The sequence below is a fragment of the Chrysemys picta genome, chromosome 13 (assembly GCF_011386835.1).
Source record: "Chrysemys picta bellii isolate R12L10 chromosome 13, ASM1138683v2, whole genome shotgun sequence".
Taxonomy (NCBI): domain Eukaryota; kingdom Metazoa; phylum Chordata; order Testudines; family Emydidae; genus Chrysemys; species Chrysemys picta.
Window position 1 is genome coordinate 15,219,512 of NC_088803.1, and position 13,019 is coordinate 15,232,530.

A 13,019-nucleotide genomic window follows, 5' to 3' on the forward strand; every position below is an offset into this window, starting at 1 on the left:
CCAAACCTCTTATTTAGGTACCTAAATATAGATTTAGGGTTCATCTCCACAAAGGGGTTTTGGTGTTGCAGTGCTCAGTGCTGCACTGCCTAACTTTCAGGTGTCTAGGAAATTGCTGGAACAACACTGGACTCCACAAAGCCGAGTTAGGCACCTAGGATCCTGCATAATGAATGAGAAGAGATAGGTGCCTACGAATGAGATCCTCAAAAGGCAACACACTAAATGGTTCCCCATCTCAGCTAGCCAATGGCAGATGCAGACAGCAGGGTTATGTCCTAGGCCCCAGTCTTCTCACAGAAACAGGTTCGTAAGTCCAGACACCAGGGAGGCACTTAGCTTGGCTTGCCAGGGATTCAGATGACTGATTCTTGTGAGAATGAGTTAGGTACCTGCCTCGCCCCACACAAAATGGCTGATGCTCACCTTATAGCTTTTAGCCCAACATCTAGCATACACTCACCTGATATGTTGGAGACTCAAGTTAAATGTCCCTGTGATGGGTTTCTCCCCCCACCCAGGGTGCCACCTGGAACTAGGGTACAGCTGAGCCCTCTGTCTCACCAATCTGGGTTCCCCCTTGCACTGTGACATTGTGACAAGCTGTAAATCCCTCCAAGCTTGCACTCACATCAACCTCCACAGGCAGGGGCCACACTCAGATGTGTTCATGAATGCTCTGCCAGCCACTGCATGAACTCACAATAGAAAAGCTCCATCCAAAATACCCCCAGCTCCCCAGCCTAGGACCCCAGAGCTGTACCATCCTGCCCTGGTCAAAAGCCTGATCATTATGAATGAATTACAGTTACCCACTTTGCCCCTCCCTCTATGTGGAGAGGAATATGCACAAAACCTTTGTTAACTGAGCTGAGATTTTTCCCAAACACTTCACTCAAGCCACACTGATTTAGGTTAAAAAATATAAAACAGATTTATTGACTACAGAAAGATAGATTTAAGTGATTATAAGTAATAGCAAACAGATCAAAGATGATTACCTAAGAAATAAACAGACAGTCTGTCTTATACACGACATAGGATTTGAATCAAGCCATGTCTCACCCTGTTAGATAGTACAACAGCCCATCAAGCTTCCATATACAGACTAGAAATCCCTTTAGCCTGGGACCAGCACTTCCCCCTGTTCAGTCTTCATTCCTCAGATGTTTCCAAGTGTTCTCTTGTGTGGGGAGTGGGCCACTGTGGTGATGTCACTTCCCCCCTTTATAGTTTATTCCATATGGCAGGAACCCCTTTGTTTCAAGCCAATTTCCCAGCCCAGTTTATGGAAAGATACAGGTGAGATATCCCATCCCATGTCCTAGAACTGGAAGGGACCTTTAAAGGTCATCAAGTCCAGCCCCCTACCTTCACTAGCAGGACCAAGTACTGATTTTGCCCCAGATCCCTAAGTGGCTCCCTCAAGGATTGAACTTACAACCCTGGGTTTAGCAGGCCAATGCTCAAACCACTGAGCTATCTCCCCCACCCCCTGGAGTTCAGTATCATATGATCTGGTCACAAGCCCTTGCCTGCTGCCAATAAGTCATGGCAGCCATTGTCCAAAGGCTGACTGAAGCATCCACAGGTTAGGATAAGCTCTTCCATGGTCCATTGTCTTTGTTGCTAGTCCATTAGCACGGTTGTATCTGAAAGTCTAGTGGGGGGTGTTTCCATCTTCACAACGTCTTTCAGTAACACACATATAGCAAAACTTCATAACTTCACATACAATGACAGCACATACAATCCAACAGGATATTACTGTTCAATAGATCAAGACTTTTAGAATGATACCTCACAAGGCATCTTTTGTACAAAACATGTTATAATTATATGACAATGGTGAATGTGGGGGTGCCGGGGTGTTGCTTTGGGGCACAGAGAGTCACAGTCCCCCTATGCCAAAGGGAGAAAGGATTTATACAGGGGTGTCCTAGTAGCCAAACCATTGACCTGTGTAATATTCTGATGTAGCCCTCCCTCAGTCTCTACTGTTGAAGCTGCTCCACTGTCACTGAAGCAGGAAAACTAGATTAGACTCCAGGTCTCCCACCTCAGAGATGGAGGCCCAAACCACCAAGCTATCAAATCATCCTCATTGACAGTTTCTTTCTGGCCCAATGACTCTTCAATTATTTAGTTCACAGTGGAACAACTTCAATAGGAGAGCTTTCCATTGGAATATCCTATATCTCAGTGGTTAGCACACTGTCCTGAAAGGTGTGAGAGACCCTGGCTCAGATTTTTGTTTTTCCTTTCAGGGAGAGCAGGGAGTTGAACCTTATTGTGATAACTGGGGCTAAAAATTTACCCTAACTTTGAAATCACTCTAAAAATTATGTGAAAGTTCATAAGATGTCACAATAACCTATAATAAAAAACTTTGATGGGAGAAGGTTTGAAAGGGAGACAGAAAGACTGAATTAGTCTAAACAAAAAGCTCTTGTTGATATAATTCACGGACTGCTGAAATCATGCTTGCTAAAAACAAGAGATGTGGAGCCATAAATTAGTGAACCAAAGTTGGTGTGTTGGATATTAGGCCTAATTGGTAGACAAAATAATAAGGGGATGGGCTATTCCACCCATTGCTCCCCTTTCTGAGTCCTTAAAGAAAGAAGGGGGGGGGGGGGGAAGGAAGAACGGACAGAGGCTACTGGAGCAAATTTCATCATCATAACTGCCACCCCTAACATCTTCTGGGACCTTGCGCTTCCTTTGTCCTCATCCTGAGAGATGTCTGGACCAGACCAGGCCAGAGAAAGGGACACAGATGAGTCCAACACCTCAGCCAGCTCCATCTGAATCCCACAGGTTGGCTGCAATGAAAGGATATTAACAGAGCAGCAATAACAATACCTCCAGCTCATCTCAACCAACTTCTTTTCTTTTACCGAAAAGGACAGTTATTACCATCTTTGATACCGTTTGCGAGACTGTCAAACAAGAGGTGTTTTTTTCTTCTTCTATAAACTCTCTTCAGCTAAAGGGAAAGGGAACAAGGGATGCTGTTAAAATGAAAGCTTTATTTAATACTTTATACTGAGCATGCCTATTGGATCAGGTCTAGCACCCTAAATAGGTCTTTGCCTGCCTATCTTATGACAGTTCACCTATCATACTGGAGCTTATGTGGGAGTTAGGTGTCTGGACTCCTAGAGTGAGCCAGGACTGCCCATACCCAGTGGCAGAAACAGAGGTGCCTAGAGAAATGTAACCCTGAAAACATAGGCACCAAGTTTTTGGCCAGAGTTTAGTGGGTTGCAGTGAAGCCTAAAACAGGGACTTAGGTGACTGAGTCACATTGTGAGTCACTTAGGCATGTGGATGCTTAATTGTAGATCTTCATGTTTGGAAATTTTAGCCTAAGGAAATTTCCACAGATAGCAAAAATAATCCATCTCAAGTATTCCTGGCACACTGACTTGTTATCAAAGAATGTAGCCACAGATATAGATCTGCTGACAGAGAAATAAACATCTAGTGAAAGAAACATATATTCTTTACTAAATACACTTAAAAGTCCCAAATGAGGTGAGGAGTCATTCTCTTAGTCCTTGTATATACATATTTTATATACTCCAAAAACCTTCTAATCTAAGATTTATCAAAGACGCTTAGGGCAGTTAAGTATTCTTGAAAATAAATTAGATTTTGTAGATACATAAATTTTGGGGTCAGAAGGAATCATTAAAATCATCTACTTCTGACCACCTGCATAGCACAGGCTAGAGATTTTCACCCAGAAATTCCTTCACTGAGCTTGTTACTTGTGGTTAAGATAGAGCATATAACTGTAGAAAGCTGAGTGCTTAACTCCCTTAGGGTCCTTTAAAAATACCAGTCTAAATAAATAAGAAAGAAAGATGATTGTCTACATTTTAAAGATGGGTAAACCAAGGCACAGAAAACCATATTTGTAAAGGTATTTGGGTACTTAGAGGGATTTTCAATAGCATCCAGGTGCCTAAAACTCCAATGGGTGTTTGGCACCTAGTTACTTTTGAAATTACATTAATGATCTGGAGGATGGCGTGGACTGCACTCTCAGCAAGTTTGCAGATGACACTAAACTGGGAGGAGTGATAGATACGCTAGAGGGTAGGGACAGGATACAGAGGGACCTAGACAAATTAGAGGATTGGGCCAAAAGAAACCTGATGAGGTTCAACAAGGACAAGTGCAGAGTCCTGCACTTAGGACGGAAGAATCTCATGCACTGTTACAGAATAGGGACCGAATGGCTAGGAAGAAGTTCTGCAGAAAAGGACCTAGGGATTACAGTGGATGAGAAGCTGGATATGAGTCAACAGTGTGCACTTGTTGCCAAGAAGGCTAACGGCATTCTGGGCTGTATAAGTAGGGGCATTGCCAGCAGATCGAGGGATGTGATCGTTCCGCTCTATTCGACATTGGTGAGGTCTCATCTGGAGTACTGTGTCCAGTTTTGGGCCCCACACTACAAGAAAGATGTGGAAAAATTGGAAAGAGTCTAGCGGAGGGCAACAAAAATGATTAGGGGGCTGGAGCACATGACTTATGAGGAGAGGCTGAGGGAACTGGGATTGTTTAGTCTGCAGAAGAGAAGAATGAGGGGGGATTTGATAGCTGCTTTCAACTATCTGAAAGGGGGTTCCAAAGAGGATGGATCTAGACTGTTCTCAGTGGTTCCTGATGACAGACCAAAGAGTAATGGTCTCAAGTTGCAGTTGGGGAAGTTTAGGTTGGATATTAGGAAAAACTTTTTCACTAGGAGGGTGGTGAAGCACTGGAATGCGTTACCTAGGGAGGTGGTGGAATCTCCTTCCTTAGAGGTTTTTAAGGTCAGGCTTGGCAAAGCCCTGGCTGGGATGATTTAGTTGGGAATTGGTCCTGCTTTGAGGAGGGGGTTGGACTAGATGACCTCCTGAGGTCCCTTTCAACCCTGATATTCTATGATTCTATGAAATCCTACTAGGTGCCTAAATAAATTTAAAAATCTGCCTGAGTGACTTGTTCAAAGACACAAAGGGGCTCTGCTTCAGATGGATAGAATTTGAGCTAAGGTTTTCTGAGCTCCACTCCAGTGCTTTAACCACAATCCCAGGTGTATTCCTTCTCTGGTTTGAAGCACTGGAAGATATGCTGTAGACTTCAGTGAAAGGAAAGTTGAAGGCCTTGATGGTGAAATACCACTAACTTTTTAACAATGCCCACTGGGAAACCTTAGAAAGTTACATGATCAAGGTTGTTGACATTTAAAATTAGATAGGAGAAAGCACATGAGGATTCTGTAGGAAACAATCCTTCTACTGAGTCAAGAGGATGGGCAAGACACTCAAGGTGATCTTAACCATCACTTACATCTGTGGGTCTATAATTTATAAATGCTCCTTGAAACAACTCTTCGCAGATTAAGCAGAACAATTATCCTGAAGCAATCTGTATCATCAGAACGGTGAGGAGACCACACAATTAGAACATCTCCAAGGCTTTGGAGAATGAACAACCAGCAGAAGGTTTTCAGAAACTGAATTTTTCAAGGTCTGTTTTCTTCTGGAGATCTGCTGCCTCATGGAAAGCACATTGTGACTGGAGCATGTAGGTAAGTGCATGTCAGAAAGAAACAATTTGTTTAATATCTGAATATGTGACACCCTTCATGAAAACACTTAGGTGCGGAACAATATGTATCCTTTCTCTCTCTGTGAAAAGAACAGACCCTAGTTAACATTTCATTTATAGTTTCATTGGCAAAAAAAAAAAAAATACAGTGAGGGATGAAAAATAATAGATTTGAAGGAGTAGAAGTGCAGTTCGTAATTTTGAAGAGAATATGTATTTAAGACCCCAGTCATGCAAAGACATATAAGTGCTTAGCTTTATGAACTGTGAAAAATCTGTTTGATTTTCCCATTGACTTATCTGAACATATTTAAAATATTTGATGAATTAATTAGAGCTTATCAAAAAATAGAAAACATTTTGAGGAAATGGAAAATTTGGAAGATTTTTGTTAATTAATTTCTTTGTCTTTATAGTGTGATTTTCCATTTTTTACATTTTTACATTAATTAAAAATATTCTGTGCATGTGAAAGGATTTTTAATACATTTTTAAAAGAACAAAGAAGAAAATATATCTCTCTTTCTCAAAAGTAAGATGGGAAAAAAAATCACACAGCAAGGGATTAAAATTGTTCCACTTAAAACATCCAGTGAACTTTTATAAAATAAACTTAAATAAAAATATCCATATATTTTTAAAAAAATGAATTTCAAAGATAAAACAAGTTTTGTTTTAGAATTTCAACTAATGTTTAGATTTATTTCTGTGAGGTGCGAAATGGTAAATCCCCATTGTACAGATGGCAAAGTGAGGTACCAATGCTGAGCAATATTCAAAGGGGACTAAGACATAGACATAGAAGATTAGGGTTGAAAGAGACGTCAGGAGGTCATCTAGTCCAACACCCTGCTCAAAGCACGACCAATTCCCAACTAAACCATCCCAGCCAGGGCTTTGTCAAGCTGGGCCTTAAAAACCTCTAAGGATGGAGATTCCACCACCTACCTAGGTAACCCAGGCCAGTGCTCCACCACCCTCCTAGTGAAATAGTGTTTCCTAATATGCAACCTGACCTCACCCACTGCGACTTGAGACCGTTGCTCCTTGTTCTGTCATCTGCCACCACTGAGAACAGCCTACCTCCATCCTCTTTTGAACCCCCCTTCAGGTAGTTGAAGGCTGCTATAAAATCCCACCTCACTCTTCTCTTCTGCATACTAAGTAAGCCCAGTTTCCTCATCTTCTCCTTGTAAGTTATGTGTCCCAGTGCCCTAATCATTTTTGTTGCCCTCTGCTGGACTCTCCAATTTGTCCACATCCTTTCTGTAGTGGGAGCCCCTAAACTGGATGCAATACTCCAGATGTGGCCTCACCAGTGCCGAATAGAGGGGAATAATCACTTCCCTCAATCTGCTGGCAAAGTTCCTACTAATGCAGCCCAATATGTCGTTAGCCTTCTTGGCAACAAGGGCACACTGCCTTCTCATATCCAGCTTCTTGTCCACTGTAATCCCAAGGTCCTTTTCTGCAGAACTGCAGTTTAACCAATTGGTCCCCAGCCTGTAGCAGTGCATGGGATTCTTCCATTGTAAGTGCAGGACTCTGCACTTGTCCTTGTTGAGCCTCATCAGATTTCTTTTGGCCCAATCCTCCAATTTGTCTAGGTCCCTCTGGATGCTATCCCTACCCTTCAGCATCTCTACCTCTCCCCCCAGCTTAGTGTCATCTGCGAACTTGCTGAGGCTGCAATACATCCCATCAACCACATAATTAATAAAGATGTTGAACAAAACTGGCCCCAGGACCAACCCCTGGGGCACTCCACTTAACACCGGCTGCCAACTAGATATCAAGCCATTCATCACTACCCATTGGGCCCGACAATCTAGCCAGCTTTCTATCCACCTCATTGTCCATTCATCCAATCCATACTTTTTAACTTGCTAGCAAGAATATTGTGGGAGAACGTATCAAAAGCTTTGCTAAAGTCAAGATATATCATGTCCACTGCTTTCCCCATATCCACAGAGCCAGTTATCTCATCATAGAAGGCAATCACGTTGGTTAGCCATGACTTGCTCTTGGTGAATCCATGTTGACTGTTCCTAATCACCTTCCTCTCCTCCAAGTGCTTCAAATGGCTTCCGTGAGGACCTGGTCCATGATTTTTCCTGGGACTGAGGTGAGGCTGACCGGTCTGTAGTTCCCTGGGTTCTCCTAATTCCTTTTTTTAAAGATGGGCATGATGTTTGCCTTTTTCCAATTGTCTAGGACCTCCCCCGATCGCAACAAGTTTTCAAAGATAATGGCCAATGGTTCTGCAATCACATCAGCCAATTCCCTCAGCACCCTCAGATGCAATAGATCTGGATCCCTATGCATTTGTGCATGTCCAGCTTTTCTAAATAGTCCTTATCCTGTTCTTTCACCACTGAGGGCTGCTCACCTCCTCTCCATCCTGTGTTGTCCAGGACAACATTGTGGGAGCTGACATTGTCTGTGAAGACCAAGGCAAAAAAAAGGATTGAGTACTTCAACTTTTTCCACATCATCTGTCATATGGGGAAGTTTAGGCTTGAAATTAGACGAAGGTTTCTAACCGTCAGAGGGGCGAAATATTGGAACAGCCTTCCGAGGGAAACAGTGGGGGCAAAGGACCTGTCTGGCTTTAAGATTAAGCTAGATAAGTTTATGGAGGGAATGATTTAATGAGATAACATGATTTTAGTCAAATGAACAGTGTGCCATCGCTGGTAAATAGTATCAATGGCCAATGAGGGTCTGGCTGGAGAATCTTGCCTACATGCTCGGGGTTCTACTGATCGCCATATATGGGGTTGGGAAGGAATTTTCCTTCAGGGTAGATTGGCAGAGGCTCTGGAGGTTTTTCACCTTCCTCCACAGCATGGGGCAGGGGTCGCTAGCTGGAAGATTCTCTGCTACTTGAAGTCTCTAAACCACAGGATTTGGGGACTTCAACAGCAGAGTCAGGGGAAAGGGGTTGGGATGGCTCTGTGGCCTGCATCATGCGGGAGGTCAGACTAGATGATCATAATGGTCCCTTCTGACCTTAAAGTCTATGAGTCTATATTGGGATGGTTTGTTCCTCCACCCTCAATAAGGCTTCTTTAAAATACAGCCATATTAGCCTCCCAGGGGATCCTGCCCATCAGTTCCCTAAGGGAGTCAAAGTCTGCTTTTTTGAAGTCCGGGGTCTATATTTTGCTACTCTCCTTTCTTCCTTTTGTGAGGATCCTGAAATTAACCATCTCAGGGTCACTGCTGCCCAGGTTGCCCAGGGAATCAGGAATTCATCCATCCATACTGAGGAAAATGCTTAAGCATTTGTTTAACTTTAAGCATGCACTTTCTCTCCTGAATCAAGATGGATTCCAGCATGTGCTCGTATGGTTTTTTGGGCAGAAACATTTCCACCAGCCCTGATAAGAAGTTACCATTTTAACAGGATCTTTAAACCTTTATTTAAAAAAGAATCTGTCATTAAGATGGAAAAAAATCAAAACAGAGAATATAAACTTTGAGTAGCTGCTGAATTTCCAAGGTGGATTGATGTAAATTAGGATTGTGCAGCGGGAATAAATATTGAACATCAAGTGGTATTATTTACATTGTTACATGGGAATATATCCAGAAGTAATAATAATAATAATTAATAATAAACATAAGTGCTTAAGGCTTAATTATGTTTGAAAGAGCTTGACAGAAAAAAATGCTCCCTGAACTACAGAATGTGGACCGAAAAGGAAGAGATGGTGGAACTTATGTTTAGCATACATATACCTTCTCTCCGTTCCACTGTCTTGTATTATCTGCATGTTATTTTCAACTGAGTATATACACCTTATTTGTCCCTGCATGCAGGTAAAGTGACAAACATGAACAATCAAAGCACAGTGACAGAATTCAGACTCCTGGGCCTCTCGAGCTTCCCAGAAATGCAGCCGTTACTCTTCATGAGCTTCCTGATTATCTACCTGCTGACTTTGGCTGGCAACCTCTCCATTTGCTTGGCTATCTGGGCAGATCAAACTCTCCACACTCCTATGTACTTTTTTCTGGTCAACTTGTCTCTCTTAAAAAGAAGAACAGGAGGACTTGTGGCACCTTAGAGACTAACAAATTTATTAGAGCATAAGCTTTCGTGGACTACAGCCCACTTCTTCGGATGCATATATATGCATCCGAAGAAGTGGGCTGTAGTCCACGAAAGCTTATGCTCTAATAAATTTGTTAGTCTCTAAGGTGCCACAAGTCCTCCTGTTCTTCTTTTTGCGGATACAGACTAACACGGCTGCTATTCTGAAACTTGTCTCTCTTAGACATCTCATACTCTTCCGTCACTCTCCCCAATATGCTAGTGATGTTGGTTGCCAAGATTAAATCTATTTCCTTCTCCAGTTGCATGGCCCAGCTATACTTTCTCATCTCCTTTGCTGGATCCGAATCTTTGCTTCTTGCCCTGATGGCTTATGACCGCTACATGGCAATATGCCAGCCTTTGCACTACACAACCATCATGAACCAGAGGACTTGTATGTCCTCTGCCATTGCTATATGGATAGGTGGTTTTGTCTACTCAATGTTACATACGTTCTTCATAGCCAGGCTACCTTTCTGTGGTCCCAATGAAATCAACCACTTCTTCTGTGAGATCCCTCCTTTGATCAAATTGGCCTGCATGGACACCTATTTTAATGAGGTGCTGGTTTTTCTGCTCAGTGGAGCAGTAGGTGGAAGTTGCTTGCTGCTGATTTCCACCTCATACGTTTACATACTATCCACCATCATAAAAATACACTCGGCCCAGGGCAGACGCAAAGCCTTCTCAACTTGTGCTTCCCACCTCCTCACCGTCCTGCTGTTCTATGGCCCGGGTTTATTCACCCACCTCCGCCCCTCCTCCAGCTACTCCATGGACATTGGGAAAGTGGTCTCTTTGTTTTACACTGGGGTCACACCCATGCTGAATCCAATGATCTACAGTCTTAGGAACAAGGATGTGCAAGCTGCCTTCAAGAAAGCCATGGGAAGGAGTAGGAAATAGCCATGAAGAGGGAGCCAGTTCTTTCTTTGAATGCAACAACATGTTGCTAAAAAAAGGGCTCCCTAAATTATTTGGCAGCTGATTGAGCACCAGGATTCAGAGTAGGCAAGGAGGGAACTTGACATTTTCTTCAGTTACCTCAGCCCCAACTCTGGTACATTCCCATTTAGCATAGATACCAACCAAAGACATTCCCATCCATTATGGCAGTGTACCTGGCCATTCCCACTCTCCAAAGACATTGATTTATTACAATAATCCCACTCACCCCATCTAAAGGTTTAAAATATTCCCAGCCATCACATCCACAAGGAGCCCAAGAGGTGCTATCATTGTAAGTCCACTGAGCACCTGAGGAATAAGTGTCCCTTACTGAGTGAAGCTGCGGCTTCTCAGAGCCAGGCTGTGGCCTCTTTCCACACAGGATTTGTAAAGCTTGCTTCCACACAACCAAGCAATGAGCATATGCATGCTGTTAAATTGAATGGTCAAATGCTTCTTGGATTAAGGGACACGGGTGCTGAGATTTCAGTGGTCAGGAGGGACCTGATCCAAGAAAAGGATTTGTTGCCAGGTAAAATGGCAGAATTAGAGCTGGTTGGGGGTTACAAAGTCCTTGCACCTTTAGCTAAAGTACACATGCAAACTCGGGATTTGCAGGCTGAGCTGACTGTTGCAACGGTGGCACACAATTTTGCACCGTTTCTACTGGGGAATGATTTCTTTAGTGTGGCAGAATCTGTCCCAGGGTTGGTTAGCAGTGAGAAGGAATCTTGTGCTAAAAGCCCCAGAGGGGGGGGGCGAAGTCACACAGACTGCTGGGGGAATAGGAGAGTGTCTCTTAGATTCCTCTGCAGCAGTAAAGGATGCAGCTTCAGGGGCAGGGCTGGTTGTAGCCAGTTCCTGTAGCCCCGGGGCTCAAGGGAAGCTCCAGAGGGAGGAACTGGATGAAGCCAGCTCCTGTCCCGTAATCATCTCCCCGGGGGAGGGGGATGTACCACCTTGTAGCAAGGAGGCCACCACAGCTGCTGACTGCCAGGAAGTTGCAGGTCAGCAGGGGGCCGGGCCTGCCCTGGGGTGCACAGAGGCGTGTGTCCCAAAGGTGGAAGTTGGGGTCCTGGGGACCGCTGTGGTAAAAACAGGCCCCAAGGACTCTATAGCTGAGTGCCAGCCCAACCCGAGTGGAAGGGGAGGGATTTTGCTGGCCAGTGAGAGGTCTGTCGTAGCTGGTAGCTGTGAGTCCACAGCTGGGGCAGGATCACCTTCCCTTTCAGGGGACACAAGAGTGTCGGACCCAGTGGGGAGCCCAAAGAGGGAAGCCCAAATGGAAGGTCAGTGGGGGCCAGAGAGTCCACCCACCTTTTGTGGGGAGGGGCTTTCCCAGGAGGAGGGTGAAAAGTCTGCATTCGAAATGCCATCCCCCTCTCCTGTGGATCAGGTTTTGAGGGAAACCTGGGGGTCAGGTCTCCAGGATGAGGGGGTCTATCCAGCTGACCCATTGGAAACAGAAAGTGGGGTGCCCAAAGGGGTCCAGAGCACCCCAGGGAAAGCTGCTGTTCTTGCTACACTTGCAAGAGAGAAAACTCTCTCTCCAAGACAGGGGGGGGGGAATCTCTTCATGGGAGGAACTTCACAAGGGAGGGGGGCCCAGCCCAGAGAAACTCCAAAGGGAGGGGCCGAGGACAAGTATGGTTGTAGTACACCCATTCCTGGCCAAAGACCCAAGCACATGCCCGAACTAGAAGTCTTCCCCAAAGAGGCAGAGGAATCTGCATCAGAGGGTCTACCAGAGGGCACAGAGAACTGGGAAAATGAAATAGATGCTAAACAAGTCAAATTGAGTGAACGAAGCCTGTCCACTGTAGATTTGCTGTTAACCTTGTGTCTTTTGCTAATTCACCTATGGGTTAAAACAAAAGAATTCACACTAGTGGTAAACCCTTTAAAGATGTGGAACATATCTGATTTGTGGAATAAGCTGTTATACATGCTGGGGATGGTGACAGGACAGCCCCACCAGCATGTTACTTTACAGCCCATACCTGTAAAAAGCAGCAAAAGCATAACAGGCCTATGCTGCTGTGTAGAAGGGGAAACTGAGGCACACCACCTCATGGCATTGGTGGCTAAATGCCAAGATACCTCCACGTTAACGAGTATTGCTGCCTGCATTCTGTTAGCAATACTACATCCCTACCTGTTTGCAAGCATCTGGGGACCAGGAATCCCAAAACGGGCTAGAACCCCCAGGAGTGACATCATATGGTTTCAAGGTACTGAAAGGAAGTGTGACCAGAAACAAACAGAAATTTTACAGGTACTGCCTCCGCCATGGACAGTGCCCAAGTCTCTGGCAGTAAGTTCAGGGGGAGGGTGTGACAGTGTACCCCATAAGGCTTTA

At 44.4% G+C, this 13,019-nt stretch overlaps 1 protein-coding gene across 1 annotated transcript in view; it reads left to right on the top strand.

Annotated features, from left to right (window-relative positions):
• The window catches only part of LOC135975152 (olfactory receptor 4E2-like), a 30,301-nt gene extending 19,683 nt beyond the window's left edge, over positions 1–10,618 (top strand). Inside the window, exon 3 of the mRNA XM_065565201.1 lies at positions 9,973–10,618. Within this exon, the coding sequence (XP_065421273.1) occupies positions 9,973–10,618 (646 nt within the window). The remainder of the gene's footprint in view (positions 1–9,972) is intronic.
• Positions 10,619–13,019: the final 2,401 nt, after the last annotated feature.